At 33.6% G+C, this 23,469-nt stretch overlaps 2 protein-coding genes across 5 annotated transcripts in view; one reads left to right on the forward strand and one right to left on the reverse strand.

Moving 5' to 3' along the window:
* Positions 1-1,222: 1,222 nt before the first annotated feature.
* Positions 1,223-21,008, forward strand: LOC106179117 (uncharacterized). The gene is made up of 5 exons (XM_013562644.2): positions 1,223-1,441; positions 14,790-15,809; positions 16,106-16,237; positions 17,473-17,511; positions 17,741-21,008. Exons 1-5 carry the CDS (start codon positions 1,382-1,384, stop codon positions 18,539-18,541), a joined length of 2,052 nt encoding a protein of 683 aa, XP_013418098.2. The 5' UTR covers positions 1,223-1,381; the 3' UTR covers positions 18,542-21,008.
* LOC106179118 (myosin-IIIb) overlaps positions 20,914-23,469 on the reverse strand; it is a 58,397-nt gene continuing 55,841 nt past the window's right edge. For all 4 annotated transcript variants that reach the window (XM_087019011.1, XM_087019012.1, XM_087019010.1 and 1 more), the window contains one exon: positions 20,914-22,550. In XM_087019011.1, coding sequence (XP_086875137.1) covers positions 22,402-22,550 — 149 coding nt within the window. In that variant the 3' untranslated portion in view covers positions 20,914-22,401. The remainder of the gene's footprint in view (positions 22,551-23,469) is intronic.

A 23,469-nucleotide genomic window follows, 5' to 3' on the forward strand; every position in this document is an offset into this window, starting at 1 on the left:
AAATGAACATTGAAAACTAAAGCAAAGTGTCCTGTGTTTGTGATATATTGGTGATATTTGCTGTCAGATCAATCAGGTCTGTTAAATCGATCTCAACCTTATAGCAACCTTATAGCCAATATCGATCGTGTCCTTGAAAAGACACTAATCTGGGGCATTTAACATTAATGTTGGACCCAGGATTTGCCAAGGGGAGTAGTACAAATATTTAAAAGAAAATATAATAATAATAATAATAATAATAATAATAATAATAATAAACAATAGAAGACGGGAATTTTACTGTAATAATTTCTCTCATAACCACACACCCTCCTCTTGCGAACATCAACACGTGTTTGACTGCGTTGTGGCTGGTTAAATTGCTACAGATGTGCTCTAATTACCTTTCTCAACTACCACAATCCTTCACAAGCTACCACAAGCCTGGCGTGTCTGGTCTGAAAACAGCAATTTAAAAATATGACCATCAAGGGTCCGTTTCACAGATAAACCCCAGCCCAATTTTTTAGACCGCAAATTTGACCCCTTTCCGTTTAAGATAAAATCCTGTTCCTCTGAAATGAAGTAAAAATATCGCTCTGAGATGTTGCGTGTAAATGTTTATGTAGCTATGCTTTTCTTCTTTTTAAACGGACACACAATCTCATTTAGAATTGTTTTGAAAAGACTAAAAATATACAGTCTTATGTATACTTTTTTGTTTTAGTTTAAGTCGTGTGAAAGACGTTCAAAGTATTTCCTTATACATTTTCACTTAACACAATTAAACAGTAAAAGTAAAAGTAAAACAGTAAAATTAAACAGTAAAAGTATTGTTCTAAAATGTTATCTGTAAATCTAGAGCCTAAATGTACATGAAGCTATATGCCTTTCTTCTTTTTAAACGGACAAACAACCTCATTAAAAAAAGAAACATAGAAATGAATCCCTTTTTTAGTTTAAGTCGCGTTACAGGGAATCGAAGTTTTCCTAATTTTTTTAAAAAAAATAGGAGGGTATCAGATAATAAAATCCCCGTATCCTGTTAAGCCTTCATATATTTTAAAAATCATCAGACAATATTTTGAAAAGAACAAAAGGGAACGCCAAAATTGGGAACTTCCTTATTTCACTGGCATTCTGACAAATAAAAACAGGCTGATAAAAGGAGTGACATTCCGGCCTCGTGACCCCAGCGTGTGACCTATTTTCCAACTTTCAGCCAATCCAATGCAAATCAGTTCCCTGTCGTGGTAAAGTTCGACGAGGGAATAACAAGCTTCCGGGTTGGGTTTTCCGAAATTTTGGTCGAGATGTAGCGCTGAAAGAATCCTTATTTGTGACCGCGACGATATTTGACAGTCCTAGAGGTCGTTCTGTGCGTATTACGATCAACACGATGGCTGGATTTGGAGAGAAAACGATGTTTCTGAACGTTTCCTCAGTGATTTTATTTGCGGTAAGTTTAAAAAGTTATTATAGCCGCTACAGCGTGTAAGTGTTAATGGTGGCACCCCTGATGCCAGTCTCGAGATCGTTGGTCAAGATTAAGTGTGATGTTTAACGAGATAACTGCTGTTATAGTCCGAGGGTTAATTACTTTATAGGGATTTACTGTAATACGGCATTTTAATTGGCATTGTAATCCTTCTGTTTGATATCGATTTACTAAAGCGTAGCAAGCCCATTGTATCCATACTTATTACCCCACATTTGCATTTCAAAAGTAACTGTAAACTGTAGTGCTAAAGTATTTAGGTTACCCTTAGGCTGATACAAGGTCCTTATTTAAGGTGTTTATATATATACATTTATGTCCTAGTACTGATATGAATAATACATCTGAGTAAATAAATAAATAAATAAATAAATAAATAAATAAATAAATAAATAAGTGATTAAATGAATTAGAATAAATAAAAACAGAAATGAAATAGAAAAATTGAAAAGATAAAGAAAAGTAAGAAAATGAATGTAATGATGTAACAATACAAATACTGATTTTGAATATTTATTGATCATCAGAAACATTTTAATATTTGGAACTCGTGTCATATTCTGTGTGTATGAAATATAAAACAGTGTGCATTTGTTTTGCATCAAAACTGTATGTGTGTGAGTGTGTTTGTATGTGTGTGCATGTATGCGTGTACATGTGTGTGTTTATGCATGTATGTATATGTATGTGTGTGTATGCATGTGCATGTGTGAGGGACGTCTGTGTATATGTGTGTATGTGAATGTATGTGTATGTGTCAGAGAGAAAGAGAGAGAGTGTGTAACACAATCCCATCTGACAGCCAGACTTTCTATTTGAGAGTAATTATGAATTAGGCCAATTTTTTTTTTTTTTTTTTTTTTTTGGGGGGGGGGGGGAGGGGAGGGGAGGGGGGGAGAAATGACAAGTAATTTAAGGTGATATTAAAAATAGTAGCATGGATGTTATTTCAGAGAGGTCAAGTGTATGTTTTTCTCCATTGATGTCCTCAAAATTGTTGATTGTACCCATTAACCAATTTATCAAAAAAAAAAAAAAAAGATGTTTTTTTTTTTTGCCATACAGCAAATATCAGCTTAAATGGAGTCGGCATGATCAAAGATATCACCTTTTCACACAGCTATGTAAAGGATGTCAACTTAACAGAGTGTTAATTGGAAGTAGTCACTGATAAAATTACTATTAATATATTGATAATTTAACACTCTGGAGTACAACTGAGTGCATTTAATGTTTGTAAAAGGATTCATGACATAACTGTCTGAACTCAAGTATTTATTAAGGGTTAATAACATTGATATTTTCATATTGCTTTATGTCAATGAAGAATAGTATGTATGAAAATGTATTATGATTTATGAAGAAAGGTGGAGTGCATATAATTGGAAGGGGGGAAATAAATAAAGTAATTGTCATCTCACACACTTAGTGTACAATAGCAGCAAAATATGATATGTGCTAACATTTGCCAATATAGCCAAGTGCTAAAACCAACTTAAATTGGCTAATTAAAATTGTGTTGATTTGACTTGTTTTAGTCTTTTTTAAACTACTTGGAGAAAAAAAGTGATGAAAAAGTAGTGAATTAGCTAATTAAGGCAGAAAAAAAAATGGTAGTGCTTTCCTGCAGTTTTACCCTCTTTTTTTTCATAGTTTTGTATCAGAAAGACTTCATATAAATATTTATTTATTTAAGTTAATTAAGCTAAATAAGATTTGAAATAGTTGGGTACATTGCTATTGGCAGTGGTGGGTTTATGGGGGGGGGTCAGGGGGGTCCTGCCCCCCCCCCCCTTTCATTTCTGGTCCCCTCTTGAAATTAGAATTCTGACTAGTTGAATTATAGTTCTAAACCATACCAAATGGCACCGTTTGCCCTCTAAAATACCAAAAATTTTCGGGGACCTTCAGCGGGCCCCAGATCCCAAGCCAAGTGGGGGGGGGGGGGGGGGGTCAGTTTCATATTTGCAGACCCCCCCTTCAAATAATCCTGGATCTGCCCTTGTATTGGCCAAGGGGAATTTTACTTATGCACTCTTCCAAGAATACTTAGACAATCCTCTCCAACTTCCTCCCACACAAATATGGAGACAAAAACAATGTTGTGTAATCAGGAATGTGTGTTAGGGTTATATGAATCATAAAACTAATACTCATCATAATTATAAAAAATTCCTACGGCTTGACGGAAAGCTGTTGGTTTATGTGTACATGTACGCACCATTCTTTTTGGTTTATTTCTCGAAGTCAGTGGTATAATGAAGTAGAACTACGGTAGTTGAATTAAGACATTATGGGCTCTAATGATTGACACTTAGGGCAGGATATAAAATTTGGTATTTACCTTGTTAAGCACTGCATTAATTTGCCAGCATGTTGCTAAAATAGTCTATCACTGGATGTGTGTGTGTGTGTGTGTGTGTGTGTGTGTGTGTGTGTGCAGGGGGTATATGCACTTGTAGTGCCGTAATAAAATGGGCTCAGGCATCATAAACAGTGGTTTCCTTTTGCCATCTCCAGTCTTGGTTTTATGAATGCACATGGCAAATTAACGACTCAATAAGTAATACTATGGCGCAAACACAAAATTAGTGATATGAATATCACACATAAAAGAGCGTGGACAATTTGGCTAGCTTTCATCTGGGTCTCTAGCTGTTTACGTTTGGGTTCTTTTCTCAACCCCGAATTATTTTCAGTAAAGGAGCAGGGGTGGATCCAGAATTATTATCTGACAGTCTTTCAAGTTATCTTTGTTGATTCATCCTCCATTTTTGACCATCTTCTGACATAAAAAATAAGAGGCCCTTCTATGTAAACTTGAAAAATTCTGACAGTCTTTCGATGACCCACATACCTAATGTACCAAACAGGTAGGTAAGCTTATTAAGGTTTTGTGATTTGCATTGCCACTAATTTTATGTTTGTGCCATGATATTGCACTTTGAGCCATTAAATCATCATTTGCGTACACAAAACCGAGCCTTGAGATCAAGAACGTCCAGCTATTTCTTTAAAAAGCCCTGGAGGTGCTTTTGTACAGTGTCTTTGTGTGCATATGCAGTATAAAAATGTTGTGTGGATGCATGTTGAAGGTGTCATAACTATACAGTAGCAATAACAAAGTCAAAAGTTCAATATAATTGTGGTCCACCAAACCGGCCATTATACTCTGTTGTCCTTTGACATTTAAACTGAAAGCATTGTATCTTATCTATAATTGTTGATTAACCCAACACATTCATCACACCTTAACCTTTCCACTTAAATCGTAGTTTCTGATCAGTAATAAACAGAATAGACAGGGGTTAAGGTCACTTTCGAAACAAGCTGATATGCAGACTAACAGATTCCCAAATCAAATACGGCCAACCAACTTGAAAGTTTGCCGCATAATCCCTAAAAGACAATGAATAGATTCTCTGAGGGGATTATGCAGCAAGCTTTCAAGTGGGTCAGCCATATTTGATCTGTGGATCTGTTAGTCTGCAGATCAATTAATTAGCTAAGGTTGAGAATATGGCCTAACACTGAATGACTATTCCAAAAAAGAATCTGTCCATTTAAACCATTGTATATCATTTTAATTAAAATTACGAAACCACTCATAGAGCACAGGCCTCCGACAAGATATGATTAACTAATAATTAACCATAAATAAATTAATGAGTAATTAGTGAATGAATGGATCATCACCTTATCACCTTTAAATTTGCCCATTGATCCTGAAAATTTGATCAAAATCCATTCAAGCAGACAAAATTGGGTGAAAATTACCCTCTACCAGGGCCACAGTTATTATTATGTGAACATTTTTTCTGAGGCTAGTAACTGATATAACTACTTCCAAAATCACTCAGCTTTGAACCCAAATAAACCTTATCATACAGATAAAAGTCGCCATTTTAACCAAGGACATATCTGTTCATAAATATCCAGTGAAAGTTGAAACTCAATCTATGGCCTTGGTAAGTGAAAGCTTACGGTGTAACCTCCGAGATGGAGGTAATAAACTTTGGAGACACAGAGGCATTTTAATGAACTGACTGCTTTGCAAAAGAACTCAAGTCTGGAAATTTTTTTCTAAACTTTCAGACCAGGATTTGAGTAAACTGTGACCCAGAGTAAGTTAATGGCAGTAATACTACACCTTTGTTATAACAAGGAAGATATCATAGCAAATGTTTCACTCCGATATGAACTGAAGTTGGTTTATCTTGAAATTAAATATATAGATTTTTGGCTTTTCTTCCTTTCTTTCTTCCTTTTTGTTCCGTGAAAGGCTTAATTGTGAGTTGTATTTGCGCTTCTTTTTGTGTCAAAAATATTCAACTGTATGGTTGCTGGATTTTGGATTAAATGTAAAAAAAGATTAGGAAAGATAATAATGAAATGAAACGGAATTTATAAAATAGAAATGGGGATTTCTGTTTTTTTTTTTTTTTTTTTTTTTTTTTTTTTTTTTTTTTTTTTTTTTGGGGGGGGGGGAAGGAGGATTTTTTTCTTACTGTTTCTGACTAATTATTTCACTGCAGTGTTGTACATGTGTCTGATACCCAGGCAAGGGTAACATGGGGCTTGTAGAAATTTTGATACAATCTCATGGTATGAGCACACTTGCAGTTCAGCATAATTAAGTAAAGGTTGAGCAATCTATACGAAAAAATTTAAAAGATATATATTCACATAGGGGGCAAGGGGGGGGGGGAATTAGAGAGTGGGATGACTTGTACATATGTAAATCAAAAGAGTTTCATTTAAAGTGTCAAGGAACCAGTTGCTTGTTAAGAATACTTAAAACACTAAGTTAAAAATTAAACAGGTAGCAAAGAGTTGGGAGAACTTTATCTGAAATGACCCATATTTATTATAAGGTTGGTCTTTCACCTGCCTGCCAGTCCAGTATGTAGTAGCAATGGCGACGTTTACACTGCCCTTATCAAGAGAAAGTGTGTGATGTCCATGAACGTGTTTATCTGCGAATAAAGATTAAAATGTTTACATTAGAAGCTTTTAACATTTATTGTTTTTTTAACTGTGTTGATTACAATTAATCTAATGGGTACACAGCACATTCATCGTATGCCTAGGTTTATTAAGATACTTGATGATGGCATTTAAGACCAGGGCCCCGTATCTCGAAAGCATCACACATTGTGACCAAGTGCAAATGTCTTGATTCCATAACTCGCCCATACTCGCCCCATATATTACACTGTAGCCTCTGTGTGATATCGCTATTCGCCATATGCCATGCTTTCGAGATACAGGGCCCTGAATTGAGTTTAATTTAATGCATGCAGTCAGCTTTCTTTTAAAATTTACCTTTCACATACCTGTGTTAAGAGCCCATTCTATATTTAATCAGCTAGCTGACAGATTTAGGACATACCTTATAACAAATGACTAAATATTGGACAAAGGAAGAAAAACAAGCACTTGTTTTCATGCAAGCTTATCAGATTATGTATTTGAAGGACTTAAAAGTGTGTTCACTGATATAAATATTTGAGAGAGAGAAAGGGAGAGAGAGAGAGAGAGAATGTGTGTTGGTCATTTTGTTATAAAGGCATCAGTAACTTGGCAAAGTGTTGTAGCCAAAATAACAAATTCAACACCAAATCAGTAAATATTATCGCCTTTAGCCAAGATGTTGGCATGACATTTTTCTAAGACTCTAACAGTCTGCTGACAGTAATCTCTCAGCTCACATTTATCTCATAAATTCTGATAAAATTTGAAAAAAAAAAATTAATTTTATCTCCCAAAATAAAGTTCTCAAAATAATTAAGTCCTGTTCATTTTAGAGATAATAATTTTAAGTTGCAGATAGATGTATAGGTGAAAAGGTAATGGCATTTAAAGTAAGGCAAATCCAAAATGTCAGATTGGATTAGATTTTAGAGATTTATCAACAAAGAGATGATGTCGAACCAGGAACTTCGCCTTTGTTTGCCAGTGATAACAATTGCTATATTTGCTCAGGCAGTCTCAGGCGCCGCAGTATGTACATAGTTATGGGAAATGTTGAATGATATATTTTCTTAAAGGTTTAAGAAGTCAAAATATAAGTCATGAAGGCCTTTTTAACATTGAGCATTGAGCGGTACCAGTACACATAGGTGTCGTGTGCATTGAGAGTGCCTTTATTAAAAATATTAATGATTATGATAATGATCATGATTATAATAGTAATAACTTTTCACTTAAAATTGATCTGTTATACTTATTATTGACATTTGTATATCATCTTATGTAATGGTACATAATAAGGATTATTATTATTATTATTATTATTATTATTATTATTAAAGGTATAAAATTAAGAGGCTGGCCTTCAATATGATTTGTCAGAAGCTAATATAGATTGATATGAAATGAGAAATCAACATTATTTTTAATTAGTAAAATTAGATCCAAAAGTTAAAGCCTGTGAAAAAAATGATAAAACAACTGAATTTTTGTAAAATTAGTAGTGATTTGCAATATTGTACCTTTGGTCAGGTGGCTTGTGTATACTTTTTTATTTACAAAATAAATTGCTTTTGTAAAAAAAAATGGCCTATTTCCCCAGAAAGGATCGGATTCACTGTTGTTTACTGGGTAAATATATCCAGGAAGTTTTTAAGTTAAAAAACTCAAAGTTAAAAAAATATGGAGGAAGTACAAAGTTGTTGCTTTACTAAGAGCTAGGATCCAAAATAAACTGGTTTTGGATTCCAGATAGAACAAAGCTGCTGAGTTTGCTGATGTTTTCACATCATTTGTTTAATACTACTACTTATTATTTTTATTATTATTATTATTTATTTATTTATTTTTTTGGTGGGGTAGGGTTGGGGGGTGGACATCATCTCTCTTTCACCCCTCCTCCTAAACAGAAATGAAGTCTACCTAGTATATCAGTTGCCCCCAAGAGGGCATGCCCCCAGTTGAGATGTGCCGTTTCCATTAGAGAATGAGCTCGAATGCAGTTATGTGCTTGGTTGGGGGTAAGGGGAGTGTAGTATCAAAAATTTTAGAAAGCAAAGTCATTAATCGTCACAGTCGGTGACATCGGTGGCCTCTTTGACAGCCCATTTCTGTCCACCTGAAGAAGTCTTTGTGATAATTTTAAAGGTTGACACAGTGATTTCTGAGTTTCAAATGGAAGCTCTGGTATGAGATTTAAATATAGGCGGGGGTTTTTTTTCGTAAATTTATGGTTACTCATATAAATTTTGTTCAACAGTACTTCTTTTCTTTCTTCATTTACCTCTGTTCTTTAATCTTCAGTTGGTGCAGCCCCTGGGCGAGCATGCATCGACTGCCTTCTGTCATTAGAGCAGATATTTTTAATTATCTTTCAAATTTGGCTGAATAATATGTATAAGTGAAACACTCTCAAAAACAGATGGAATTTGAGTGAGTTATAGCTTGGGCTGCCCTTTTTTCTGTCTTTATGAAGAAGAATAACTTTGATTTCAAATTTGTCACATTTGCTAAAAATTTCTGTACCAGATTTTCAATGTACAGACAACATTATGCATGGTCTTGATATGTGTGTGTGTGTGTGTGTGTGTGTGTGTGTAGGGAAAGCTGGCACACTGAGCGTTTGCTTCGTGAAGCATTAAATTGAAGAAAAAAATCTTGACATGCTTTCCTCCTCCCCCCCCCCCCCCCCCCCCCCCCCCCCCCCCCCCCCCCCCCCACCTCCATGCACAATTCACCATCCGCCGGCAATAGTTCTCATTATTGATTAGCCTTACCAAGGATATATACAACATTCTTGTTCAATTACGATATAGTCTACTTACTTAAGGCTATAGTATGGTCTTAAGAATGAGGGCAAGTAAATAAAAAACAAGGCGTTATTTGAAAAGAGCTGTGCGCTTTGTGAAAAGATATGGGAAAAGTGGGCCAATGATACCTGCGTCTTCCTGGTCTGTTGAAAACTAGTTTAGTCCTGTTATATTTTTAATAAATCTTTAAAGATTTTGGTGTTATATATTTAGTATGTAGTGTTGATCAGTGCTTTCATAAAAAAAACAGATATTGATGTTGTATATAAAGTAGATCCGTGTTTTCATAGAAACATTAAAACAGAGATGTATACAATTTTTATAGCTAAGTGCAGTCTGTAAGGTGTGGGAAAGTTAAAGACTCAGCTTCCTACTTTATAAAGCCAACTACAGTGTACCATGTGTTTATCTTTAAATAAACTTAAGCAGACCAAATTTCCCTCCCCCCCCCCAAAAAAAAAAAAATATATATATATATATATATCTATATATATATATATATATATATATATATATATATATATATATATATATATATATATATATATATATATATATATATATATATATAGACCAGCTAATACAGATATGCGTATAGTCTATTGGGTGTGGGAAAGTTTAAGGTGTAGCATTCTACGTGTTTCAGACCAATTCCCACTTTACACATGGGTTTATCTTTATATAAACTAAAGCAGACCAAGTTTTGACTGAAAAAAATTAGACCAAGCAACTATGAGGCTTATGTTATTTTTGTGAAAATGGCCCCATGCATGGCAGTTGGAGATATAAGATATCTTTATATCAGGCACCTGACTGCTTTGTCAAGTCTGAAGGCCAAAAAGGTGATCTTGATGTTTAATAGCAGGTAAACATCATATTATTTTCAAGGAATAGGTAACTTATAAAATACTTGTACATCTTTGTGCAGCAGCTGCAGGGTTTTAATAATAGTATATGCCTTCTCTTATGTCAGTGCGATTTTCACATGGAAGTACATGTGCATGTGTGCATCAGTGCATATATCAGCGGGCGATGTCGATGAGCCAGAAACAACAGAAATGCCGTCCAGTTCCAAAATCAGAATAGTTGCTTTATTGAATTTCACTTAGATTTTTATTACTGATTAATAGTCAAAATAACATTGTTTCATGTTTATTTCTTTGACTTTCCACTGAGAAACTCTGGAAGATAACTTTCACACACACCTAATGCATGCCAGCACATCTTCAATTTTTGACTTCATTCAAGTATGTGTGAATAGAATACTTCCACAGTCCCTCAGCTTTACACCTAAATAACCTTATCATAATTAATCTCCTGCTCAAATAAGTTTTGCGCCTCAAAACTTTCACAATTTAAATTAAATAATCTATTTCCAATAAAATTCTATATCATAACAATTAAACCATTTATTTAAAATCATACTTAATTAAAAAAAAATACCCAAACATTATTTAATCATATCATATTCTGTTTACATGAAACTTCTCATTACTGTTATATGCACACACACACACAAAAAAATTGGATTAATAAAAAAATATAAAGTAACATTACATAATACTCATTCCCTCCAGCAAATCATAATTAACATTAACATAACTAACATTAACATAATTAACATAACATATCTTAGTTGTATTAATTGGCTATGTACTTCTAATTAATACTCCTTCAGTCCTTTAATACATATCTCTAAAAAAATTAACACTATTTAATCAATTATGATTACTTCCATCTTGTAATCATTATCTTATTTTAAGATAAAATTTATAATCCATTAAAATATGTTTAAGCATACATATATATATTGTTTATATTAATAAGTTGTCATTCAGTCAATATTTCAGCACAAATAATCATTTAATGTTCATGTAGTATGAAGCAACATAACATTTTCACTTAATAAAAAATGTTAATCATTTGCTTACTTATATATCCATATCAGTATCATACAATAAAACTATCATTTAAACTACTCAATTTATTAGTAACACTTAAGTATCTTCAGTTCATTCTGTTAAATTGTACCATTTAATATATATTATCCGTTACTGATCAAGGATATTTACTCTTCAACTAATAACACTCACTTCCCATTTCAATAACATTTTTATGATTCCTGTTACAAACAAACCAAAAAAAAATGAAAATTATATATATATACAAGTGAAAATACATGCAAAAATATGTGGGTAAATAAAGAAAAATGTTAGTTATAACATTGATAAGCTCATTAAGTTCTATTTAAACTGAATAATAAATTTATAATTCCTTAACATGACATTAAAACAATATGGCACAATTAAATTTGACTTAATGTAATATATATTTATTACAAACAAAAGCTAGGCACAACAAAACAAGTGCAGATGAAGCAAGTATTTGAGTAAACCATCCTCCTTTTGTTTATTTACATTAAAACAATCTAATATTGGCACAATGCTAATTTCTCTCCTCTCTTAAAAAAAATATTTATTCAATGATAAACCAGAAATTGATCATGCAGAAAAATGATTCTGACATCAAAATTTTCTTGGAATATTTTCATTATTTTAAAGTATTTCCAGCAGTTTATTTGAAACTAAATGGTAAGATAAGAGCTTTTTTTTTTTTTTTTGTTGACTTGATTGATAATTTTTATATCTCCCCATTCAAAAATTAATTGTTGGAAAAACTCCCATGGTGAGATAAACACTTGTCAATATGGTTTCATATGTGACATTGTAATTGTTTGGCCAAAACGTTTTGATGGGCAAAATAATGAACTGCTATTCTATAGTCAATTCAATAGCAAGACAATTCTTTGAACTTTTCTTCCTTTTACATACCCCAATCAAGATGGCAATAAGTAAAATAATAACAATGCATGATGCTATATTTAATAAGTTTTCATGTTTGACTATTCCATTCAAACCAAGTTGATGTTGGCATTAGTAAAAACAAAACATGGATTTGCTTTGACCTTTTGAATTGCCAGTACAGTTGTTGATAAAACTTTCACTTCGTAACCTACTGCTTATGAAAACAAAATTGTCATTCTTTCCATAATTAAAGCTATGTAGGTTAAAGTTTCATTAAAGTTATTACCTCTGGTAATTCAATATCTCCTGTTAATAAAAATTCACTCAAAGACTTAAAAATAATGTGTTTCTTTTCCCTTGCCTCTGCCAATGTACCAAGCCTTAAACTTATTTGTGAATCATTGGCTAAAAATTCTCTAAATTAATGTGACATAGTGAATCCCATGATCCACTTTATCCACTTGAGTTTCAATTGTATCTCCACATCTTTATAATATCAAGAAAACAAATATTTAATCCAGATCTACTCCTTATCTAGACCAGCTAAAAATAAGGTTAACGTTATTTCAATCCAGAAAAAATAGATATCCTCCTAACAATAATAATAGATGTTTTAATATTAAGTAGCTACTACTGACTTCTTTTTCTTTTTCCCTTTCATTGTTTTATTTGCATGAAACTCTCTTATTAAAATGGAAGGTACCCTATCTGCAGTAACCCAATCAGATTTTTTAAGGTATTTCCATTTAATTCTATACCACTTTGTACCCCTGTAATTAACACATTTGATGATTTTTTCTGCTTCATCATAGCGTTCTTTACTTTCTTGGGGTTGTTTATCAACATCTTTTTGACTTCTATTTTCAACTGAACTATCCTCATTGTCCTGAATTAATTCCTCAGAGACGTTTTGTTCATTTTTATCATTTCCCACACTCTTTTCTTTTAAAGATTCCCTAATAACAGGATCTACGTAAGGTTTTAACCTGTTGGCATGCACAGGAGACCTTAACTGTTAATGTTTTGGCACAGTAATAAAAACATAAGTGTCTACTTGCCCACTTGCTTGTTGGCTTGTAAAAGTCACTGTAGTAAAGTCTTGATTTCTGGCTGTAGGTATAGTTATAAGTAGTGGAGTTCTTGTAAGAAAATCTCTAATGTGGCGATGTTGTGTCCTTTTTGATTCTTGAGCTCCTCCACACTGGAGTTTGAAGGTCTCTGGTCAATGTGATGGTCTCTTTACTATGGGAAGGTCTTAGTGACTGCACAATGTTTGTATTCATATTTTGTTGTCCTATTGGTTCTGTGGCGGTAGCCTGATGATCACTCGAGTCAAGGGAACTGTGGGCTCATGTCTGTTGTCTTGCGTTATAGAATGTTTTATTGGCTGCAGTGTACTGTTATAATTTGGCAACGGCAAATTTTCTGTTGATGTTGTCCATGTCAATTGCGGACTTCTTTTAACGGTTTCTTCTACTTCATCAACATCCCCACTGATCTTTTTGTTTGCTGCTGTAAAACTTCTCAATGTTCTCTGTGCAAACTTCTTCATATTTTTACCAGGATCTTTTCCTTTTAATATTTATAATTAAAAGTCAGGTTCCTCCACCAATTTATCAGCGGGCGATGTCGATGAGCCAGAAACAACAGAAATGCCGTCCAGTTCCAAAATCAGAATAGTTGCTTTATTGAATTTCACTTAGATTTTTATTACTGATTAATAGTCAAAATAACATTGTTTCATGTTTATTTCTTTGACTTTCCACTGAGAAACTCTGGAAGATAACTTTCACACACACCTAATGCATGCCAGCACATCTTCAATTTTTGACTTCATTCAAGTATGTGTGAATAGAATACTTCCACAGTCCCTCAGCTTTACACCTAAATAACCTTATCATACATATGTAGTATCTATATGTGTATGCAAGTACTGGTAATAAGAGAGAGTGCGTGTGTGTGTGCGTGTGTGTGTGAATGTTTGTGTGAATGTGTTGTGCAAACTTTCTCAACAACTTCTAGAAGTAAAGGCAAAGATGGTGGTTTTGGTTACATAGAGCGCCACCTTATATTGACAAGAAAATTATAAAAATGTGCACCCAGTGTAAACTCCTTTATCAAATGAGCTTCTTTTTATGATGCAAAAAAGGTATTTATAAACAACTGTGGGGAAATTTCAGATCAATTTCAAGTACTTATGCGCTTAAGTGTGGAAAATCATTATGAGGAGTGTAGATATGATTTCAAAACTTTTAAAATATTATACATAAATCTGAAAGTGCAATAATTATTATATACACCATTCATTAGGTAAAAAAAAACAATCTTATTGTTATTGTGCAAATGATGTCAGGTTGAGTTATAAGTACCATTTAACATTTTACTTTTTTTAGATTTTCACCATTTCCAGAATTTCATTTCTTTGTAAAATGTTAACTTTAGATATTACCATATTTAGTCGCAAATAAACATTATTTTATTCCAATTTTCATCCACAGTCAATTTTATTCCCACACTCTGTCTCATTCATTTGTTAACAAAGCGCCTTTTTTTTTCATTAAATCATTCATAACTGTGAGATGGCAATTTTCCTTGTAATTTGCTCATGTTTTTTCCAAAGGCTAATTAAGCGATACATTAACTTTTATGTAGCATAATATATGTTTCAAGACTAGTACCAGTATATGCTGTCTATTAAATAAAATGATTTTCTATTGTTTTCAGCTCCTTATTGGTGGTGTCATGACAGACTGGTGTCTGCAGTATGAAGAAGTTTCCGAAGGACACTACAATTTTTCCTGTCAAAATCAAAACGACTGTCCAGAACAATCTTATAAAACAAATTCATCGTGCGTCCTAGTCCAGGAACTGTATTTGAATTCATCGTGTAACAGCAATGCTACTTTTTTAAATGCGTCTGTTATAAATCAGCTATGCAGTGACGAAAATTTCACAATTCCGTGCATCAATTTTACTGTAATAGAAAAAACAGACATTTGTCAACCCTGCCATGACAGTTGTTCGTCATGCAGTGGTCCAGGAGAGAAGAACTGCACTGAATGTAAAACGGGTTTTCATCTCTCATTTTCTCCCGTGACAACCACAGCAATAAGTACAAGCACAACAAGTACAACATTATCCAGTACAATTGTGACTGATGTTACTGATGCTAACGACAATGTGACAATGCATTCCAGTCGAGGAGCTAGGAGCAAACGAGGTATCACTGACAGTTACAATGATACAACAAATACAACACCAATGACAACATCATCAACAACAGAGCCAACTACTGCAGCAGTGACAACGGGCGTACCAACCATACGGCAATGCGTGCCATGCCAAGACACTTTAGGCCAGAATACCACTGTTGACCACTTGGTGAAAAAATGCACAGAATGGCTAAAATCTGGAATGCCTCCAGTAGAAATAATTCATATCATCAAAAGGTGTTCAAATAAAAATGTCACGATACCTAACGCCAATGCTACATGGTGCTGCCCTCCTCGATGCAAAGACGACTGCCTTTCCGATGGTTTTTGCATGGAAAGTACAACTACACCTCCTACACAGCCCACATTCTTGGGCAAATACCTATATATCATCATAGGAGGTGGCTGTGGAGCGGTGGTGTTGGTAGTGTTAATTGTAGTGGTAGTGGTTGTGTGTGTTAGGAGGAAGAGGAGAAGAAAGAACCATGCTCCGCCTCCACTCCCTGGATTGGAGGAATTGACCCTAGGGAGGGTAAGCTTTTTTTCACAGCATGAGTTACATGTATTTTTAATTAGGAATTTTCATGTTTCATCATTGGTTGTTTGGAATTTTTGTTTGTTACTGAGAAAGGTATCGCAAAAAATTCTTCATGGTGGGAACATTCCCACAATTGCTGTCTACAGGCCTTTTTAGCTATTAAATAATTATGATTTCTCATTGAAACACACCTATTTTGCAGAACTGTTTTTTAAATCATTTTAGCTTATTGCTCAATATTGCTGGAAACTTTTATCAGTTCTTAACAAATAGGTTTGATTTTTTTCCAGAACAACGACATCAAAGAAGAGGAGATGGAGGGCGCGGTGGGGCCACTGTGTCCAGGGATTCAGTCCCAAGATATTTTGAGAAAACATGAGATGATAACAAGATACACGCCAGATCCTCTACGAAAATTCCCAGTAGGTTTTTTATTCAAATAATGACCTTTTAATAGCCAAAAAAAAAAAGAATTCTTATTATTATGAAAATTTCAGTCATTTTCCCCTCAATCGCCAAGGCATATCCTGTCCAAAACCGTATAGAATATTGGAATCTGTGTACCCATTTTTGAGTTGAATGACTTCTGATTCCTACTGTTACGAGTGAAATTTACCAGTCACAATCTCTATGACAAGACAACGAGTTACAAAAAAATTAGGCCCTTAACACATTGCATTAGCCATTACACTTATCTGTATCTTATTTCTTTGAGAGATTTACAAGTTAATAACCTGTCAGATAAATACAAGAGTCACTTAAATGGAGACTTGACACAGCCAATAAAGAGAATTATTAAGATAATGCAAACAGTTGGAAGTGAAGTTATGAAAGGGAGAAAATAATTACATGAGTTGACCTGTCTTAGGGTGCATTCCCAGAGATTTAGATCGATCCAGAGATTTAGATTTAGATCGACCTAACTCCCTGGGGGTTCACGCTAAATTGCAGTCAGCCGAGCGTGCACGACAGTTAATTACCCCCTTACAGCTTTTAGTAGGCGGGACAGACGCTTAAGCCAGCTAAGCTGACAGTAATCTAGTGAGACTCCCCACAGGGATAGATCGATCTAAAATCTATGGGAATGGGGTCTTAGGCCGCATTCACAACCAAGTTGATCCTAACTAGTCTGTGCATCACAGGGGCAGATCAACAGATATTTTCTGACAGTCTTCCCAAGTATCTTTGTTTATCTATCCTACATTTTTGACAGTCCTCCGACAGAAAAAAGTAGATAACCGTCAATTTTAACTTGAAAATCTGACCATCTTCCGGAAGACCCAGAAGACGGCCCCAATCCGCCCCTGCATCAAATATGGCGAAACTTGACAATGAATTCCCACTTCCTGTGCGGGCCGTCCTAGCAGGGGAAGAGCAATTAAATCTCAGCACGTTAAATTCAAATAGGTAGTGCCATATTTGATCCGTGTACTTGTTATATTGCGAATCAACTGGTTCTGAAAGCGTCCTTAAGTGTTGCAATACAGATAAATTTGTAAGTGTAATGCACGATTTGAAAAGGGTCTCTCTTTCTTAAATGAGTACACTGTGAGCATTGGCGAGGGGTTTTTAATAAAATGCAGAAGAGGGGGTTTACAATCAAGCATATGCAGCTGTGAACAAGAACTAAATTTCACATTTCTTCTTTCAACTTCAGGGCGAGACCAAAGACAATCAGACAGCCAATGAGGAAGAGGTATGGTTAAGCAAGAAAATTAATGCATTAGGAATAACTCAGTATTTACACAACAGAAAGGGGAAAAGGGGATAAATGTCTAATTATTTCTTTTTTTATTTTCTGTAAAATGTAAAACTTAACAATAATACAGAAAATGTTTATGAGAATGTCAAACAGTTGTCGTAATATTATGATTGTTTTGTTGTAAAATTTTGTCTTAAACTCTCTCACCACCATTTTATTCCAGGATGAACTTCCAACGTATGGCAATGTTGATGAGACACAGGATTTACCAACCTATGACAATGAAGCCTTTGTTCGGTCAACTGTGCACTTACGTGGTAAAAAAGATCCACTCAATGAGCAACAAGAATTGCCCATATATGGTAATGTAGAAGATGAGCAGCAGGATCTGCCCATAAATGGTAATGTGGATGACGGGCAGCAGGATCTGCCTGTGATTGGTATTGAAATGTCCGAGTTAAATGATTTACCGACATATGGCAACATGGAATCCAGTGGCGAGGAGCTTCCTGTGTATGGCAACGAAGAGTTTCAGGATGGTGTTAATATCCGCAGTACTGTAGGTGGCGCTGTTCAGAAACATGACAGACCACCAACTTATATAAACTTAGATAAGAAACAACAGGAAGAGTTTCAAAGAATTTTCGGCGTTGGAAACGCTGAAAACACACAACCAGAAGAAGAGTCAGAGCTACAAACTTTCTCCGATAATAAAGGAGATGAGGTGCCCACAGAGGCAACAATGAGGGATCCACATGGGGGTACAAGAAGTATGATTTCTGATCTTTCTGAGGCTTTTAAAAGATTCAAAATGAGTCAACATAACTCTAAAAGTGCCTCTAGAAAACAGTTGATCGACCTTGAGGAAGAAGACACAAAAACAAATGAAAATTCCTCTGACAGTAGTCTTTTACCAGAGGAATCATACGAAAATTTGTCTGGGGAAGCAATGAGAACAGGACACACTGCAGTTCAAGAGGAAGATGAAATCTATGAGAATTTTCAAGTGAGCAGACGTCACTGAATCCAGTTGAACAGACTCCATTGAAACCAGTTCAGCAGACGCCATAGAAACCAGTCGAGCAGACGACGTAGAATCCATGTTTATATAAAATAATATCTTTAATTCGTATTAAATTGTGATGTGACGTTAAGTTTTTGAAGTCATTTTAACAGCATTCAAGTCCCATTTTATCCAGTACCAATCATTATTGCTTTGAATCCATTTTAACAATCTCCCTCTCAACAGACAGATATTTAATTATGTAAAATTTTAGAAAATATAATTATCTAAAGAGGGATTCTTTACAGATGTGTATTCTGTAAAAAATTGTAATAGTTGTCCATACATAAGTATTTGTTATTTACATAATATAATTTTGTTCCGTCACATTATATAATTATATACCTAAGGGAGGTTGGAATATGCTAAATATCAGAACTGTTGAACAGTTTATCAGGCTTTGTTACAACAAAGAGTCCACTAAGTCATACCATCATATTTCATATATTTTCATAACAGAAAGTTAAACACGTAGGAAAATTCAGTAAAAATGCAACACACTATATTTTTATTATATGTGTAAGTATTTGGCTTGTTGGACTTTATCAAATTGAACTTGTAATTTTTTGCACTGCCTTTAACGAGACACCACAGCATTTTAGAGCTGTACAGATGTTGTGCTGTTGACTAGCACCGTTTAGAAAATAAGATATATATATATATTATTAATTGCTCAATGACAATTATTCTAGACAAACTTACCAAGAGTGTAATAATTCCAGTTATGTGACACAAAGAAGTTGTAATAATTTTGTTAGAATTCATTTTCTTCCTTATTTTTTTTTTTTAATTTTTCAATAGTGTCACTCCCATTTTATTTAATTTTATGATTAATGATTGAATAATTAATACAAGTCTCACTTGAAATCTTGTCACAATGCTAAGTCCATATCATAAAGTCATATTTTCTCTAATGGACAGGTGCTGTAGCATAAGCCTATCTCCATTTTCAATCATTTGTGAACATAAAATTAATTTGCTAATATATCCTGTAATTATATGCATTACGCTGAATTGAAATTATTCAAGTCAAATGTTTTTCTACTCCGCTTATTCTAATTCCTTAAAAGGAAAATATTGCCTTAAAAGGGAAGAACAGCCACTGCTCTAAATCGAAGGTGTTCAATGCAGAAATTCCACTCTACTTCTGCCAATATTTTCTGAAAAGAAAAATAGTACCTCGAACAAAAAAGAAAAAACAACTTAATACAAAATAAAACTAGAAATTTAAAGAACTAAGAGAGCACAGGCATCTCTGCCATCTGCCATGACAGCTTAGTTCTCCTTTTTAAGTAAGTGAACAATTAATGGATCACCGCCAAAATGTAACTGATTCTTTTTTCCTATCCTGAAACCTAAGGAAAATCCTCCTGGAACTTCCAGCTAGACCAACAAAGGCCAAAACATAACCTCCTTGGCAGGGGTAAAAATAAAATTTTTATTAAAATTACTGGAAAAAAATTTTTCTGTCATATACTTTGCTAATAGGTACTGGAGGGTAAAAAAACGAATCGGGTAGATTATTGATATAACTGTTATTAAGTTGCCTTTTTAATTATAGAATTGTTGCCCAGTCAATAGGGTTTTATGTTAAATTTGTATCTTTTTAATTCTTAATCCTGTAATTTGCAGTTTTTTATGTTATTCTTTATTTTATCATTATGTTCATGATTTTTAATATTTTTATGGTATTATTATTGCTGATTTCTGAATTAATAGAAATAAAGATAAACTTTATTGTTACAACCAAAGCATTGTTTATAATTGTGCATGCTTGATCTTTTCTCAGCAGGTTTTTTTTTTCAAAAAGGAGTGAACAGTTCTCTCCCCCATCACATCCAATGTTTTAGTCTAGATAGATATTTTATTTATTCTGAATTGTGAGCAGAAGCACGAGGAATAAAGAAAGCGTTTTCACTTTCACAATATCAGCAAGTCAAAGAAATTGTATTGGAGAGATACGAGATATGCAGATTTACACATATCGCCAGTAAATTTGTTTGCTCAAATATCTGTTACTGATCAGGGCCCCATAACTCGAAAGCATTGGGCATTGCAACCAAGCACAAGTGTCTCGATTCCATAACTCGCCCCATATAATAACCTTGAAATAAAAGGCGATATTGCTATTCGCGTTGCTTTCGAGTTATTGAACTCCAAGTTAGTGAATTTCTCTCGAGTCAGCTGTGAATGGGCAGTCACACAGAACATGTTATATGTTAATTTCTTCCAATCTGATAGAGGCCTGGGTTCAATATGAGAAAATCTGTTGTGGGTTTGATTCAACATCTTTAAAATTATCTATAAGCTTAAAAAATGAGGTAACCACCATCCTCAGATAAAAAAAAACTTTATTATTCTATATTCAAGCTTTCTGAAATTGTTACAGAAAGAGAAAAATTGCAATAAATGTTCAACTTGGCTTCAAGATGGCTTTTTGTTGTAATAACACATAACTAATAACTTAAAGTAATAAAGTTAAGACAACTAAAAACAAGGACTTTACAATCAAAAAGTATTGCTTTAAAACAGGAAGAAATCAGGAACAAATAAATTATTACACATACATAGACGTCTGTTAATAATATGTCAAGTGAAGTACATACATGTACTGTCAGATAAATAATTGTTTGAATATAAATAAAAATACGAATTTTGATTAAAAGATGTCACATTATGCACAATGAAGCATTTAATTTTACATGAAAATTGATAAAACAAGTGTGGAAATTCAAAAAACTGCATTCCTTCTTTTCCACATCATTATTCTTGAATAAAAATGTTCGGGATAAGTTCAGACTACATGGTCTTCAAAACTGATAGATGCTGGCTGTATGTTGTACACATAAATATATTTCATTGGCATTTATGTCCTCAGTCTATAATTAGTATACTGAATTAATCCATTCATTACATAAAACAATGGGAACTAACCTATGAGGCAGCTCCTTTACAACTCTACTAGCAAAAGACCAGTGTCTTAAAACTCCACTTTCTTTCTGGATAACTTTTTTCCAGGGCAAATCTGCCAATTATTATTCTATACAGTAATTTTACATAAGAAGCCAGCACCTTCACCATTCTCAGTCTGCATGGGGTAGTTGCCCTTGTGATTTTCACATTTTTTAAATCTAGACTTAAACCAATTTGCTTATTCATGCATTCATTCAATCATTCAAATATTTCCTGAGAGAAGGAAAAAAACTGTGTGTTGATACCAATATGATAAAACTTCTGATGGATGCGATCGACACCGATATACACCAAAGCCAAGTATTGACAATAGCCATTTCAAAGATATTGCAACATTGTACTTTGTACTTATATAATTATATATATAACAAATGTATGGCAGTTGTACAGGCAAATATACTGGTATTTCTTCAGGTGTTTACAACAAAATGTGGTTGTGAAGATTATCCAATTTTTGTAAAGGTTTTGTCAGCAGTTATCAAAATTCAGGTATGGTGTTGGTGTGATCTTTTCAAAGGGTAAAATTGTGAATTTTACAGATACTGTAAGAGCTAATGTCATAAACCTGAAAATTAGCACATTCCTGGAAGTTGATAAGCAGTCGACCTTATATTCTATTATTTTAATCAGTAAAAGCACCACAATTACTATACAGAAATACAAATTTTTAATGATTCCAAAATTATGTATCTGAAAGATTCAATTTGATCATTTCCCCAGTGAAAAAGATCCAGTTATTACTGTTACTTTGATAAGAACATGAGCAATTTAGAAAAATAAAAAGTTCTGCACTAGCTGAGCTCAACATTTCCAAATTTTGTTACCATGGTGACTTCATGGAAATAAATCTATGCTGCACCCGATTTGTTCTTCTTTCTCATTGGCTGCTCACTCTGGCCTGGAGATGGCTTGGATTCTTCCTTGGCTTTTTCTTTCTTCAATACCTCAATTTTTGCCCATCGACTTCGGGTTGGGGAGCTTGGCGAGTTTTCAGAATCTTTGAAACATAAAAAAAATCCTTAATTATCCTTATTTTTTTAACCCTATTATATATCATCTATGTCTATTCATACATGTAAGACTTTTTTCTTATAAGTGATCACATTCTGTGTATCTTTACTGCATGTGTAAAATCTGTATCATTTAATTTTTTTTTCATTTTATTAAGTTGTGATATTTCTTTAGACTAACTGAATTATTTTTAAAAACATTTTGTATACTTTGTGTTAAAAATTTATAGTACAGGTTTTTGCTTTGTGTGTGTGTGTGTGTGTGTGTTTGTATGTGTGTGTATGTGTGTGTGTGTATGTGTATGTGTGTGTGTGTGTGTGTGTGTGCACGTATATATCATAAAATGCTTTAAAAGGGTAAATTCTATTACAATCTCATGTTCAAAAACAAACGGCAAAGACTGTGGTTAAAAATCTTCAACTATAATACTGTGCTTTACTACTAAAAGAGATAAAAGCATTGGCTAAAAGATCAAAATATATATCTTGCTTCTCTACAAGTTTTAAGTCTATTTTTGCATAGTAGAATTTTTTAAAAGTCCATAGGCAGAACAAGCAGTACTTTTAGCTAAGACCAATTTTATCCTGAAATGCCTCCAAACATACTTATGATCATAATTAAGTTTTGGAAATAGAATGTAGCCATCTTTAAATTGTTGTAGACCATTTATCAATTAATTGTCAGTTAATAAATGATAATTATTATCCATTAATAAATTTTAAAATAATTGATATTATATAAATTGGAAATTAAGTAATCAAACTGAAAAAAATATTTGCATTGAATTTTTGAGAGAGACTGCATCCTTCATTCAACAGCACATTTTAAGAGAAAAATATATCCTGCATGAAAATAGAAAAAAAATTCCCCAATAAAATAATCAACAATACAGAGAAAAAAAAAAA

This window comes from Lingula anatina, chromosome 8, assembly GCF_051362555.1.
Source record: "Lingula anatina isolate TDL-2025a chromosome 8, LinAna3.0, whole genome shotgun sequence".
Taxonomy (NCBI): Eukaryota; Metazoa; Brachiopoda; class Lingulata; order Lingulida; family Lingulidae; genus Lingula; species Lingula anatina.

Excerpts from the sequence above, each read along its gene's own strand:
- LOC106179117 (XM_013562644.2), top strand. The coding sequence starts at position 1,382 with ATGGCTGGATTTGGAGAGAAAACGATGTTTCTGAACGTTTCCTCAGTG. Across the intron at positions 15,810-16,105 it reads AGGAATTGACCCTAGGGAGG|AACAACGACATCAAAGAAGA; the intron begins GTAAGCTTTTTT and ends ATTTTTTTCCAG. Across the intron at positions 17,512-17,740 it reads AGACAGCCAATGAGGAAGAG|GATGAACTTCCAACGTATGG; the intron begins GTATGGTTAAGC and ends ATTTTATTCCAG.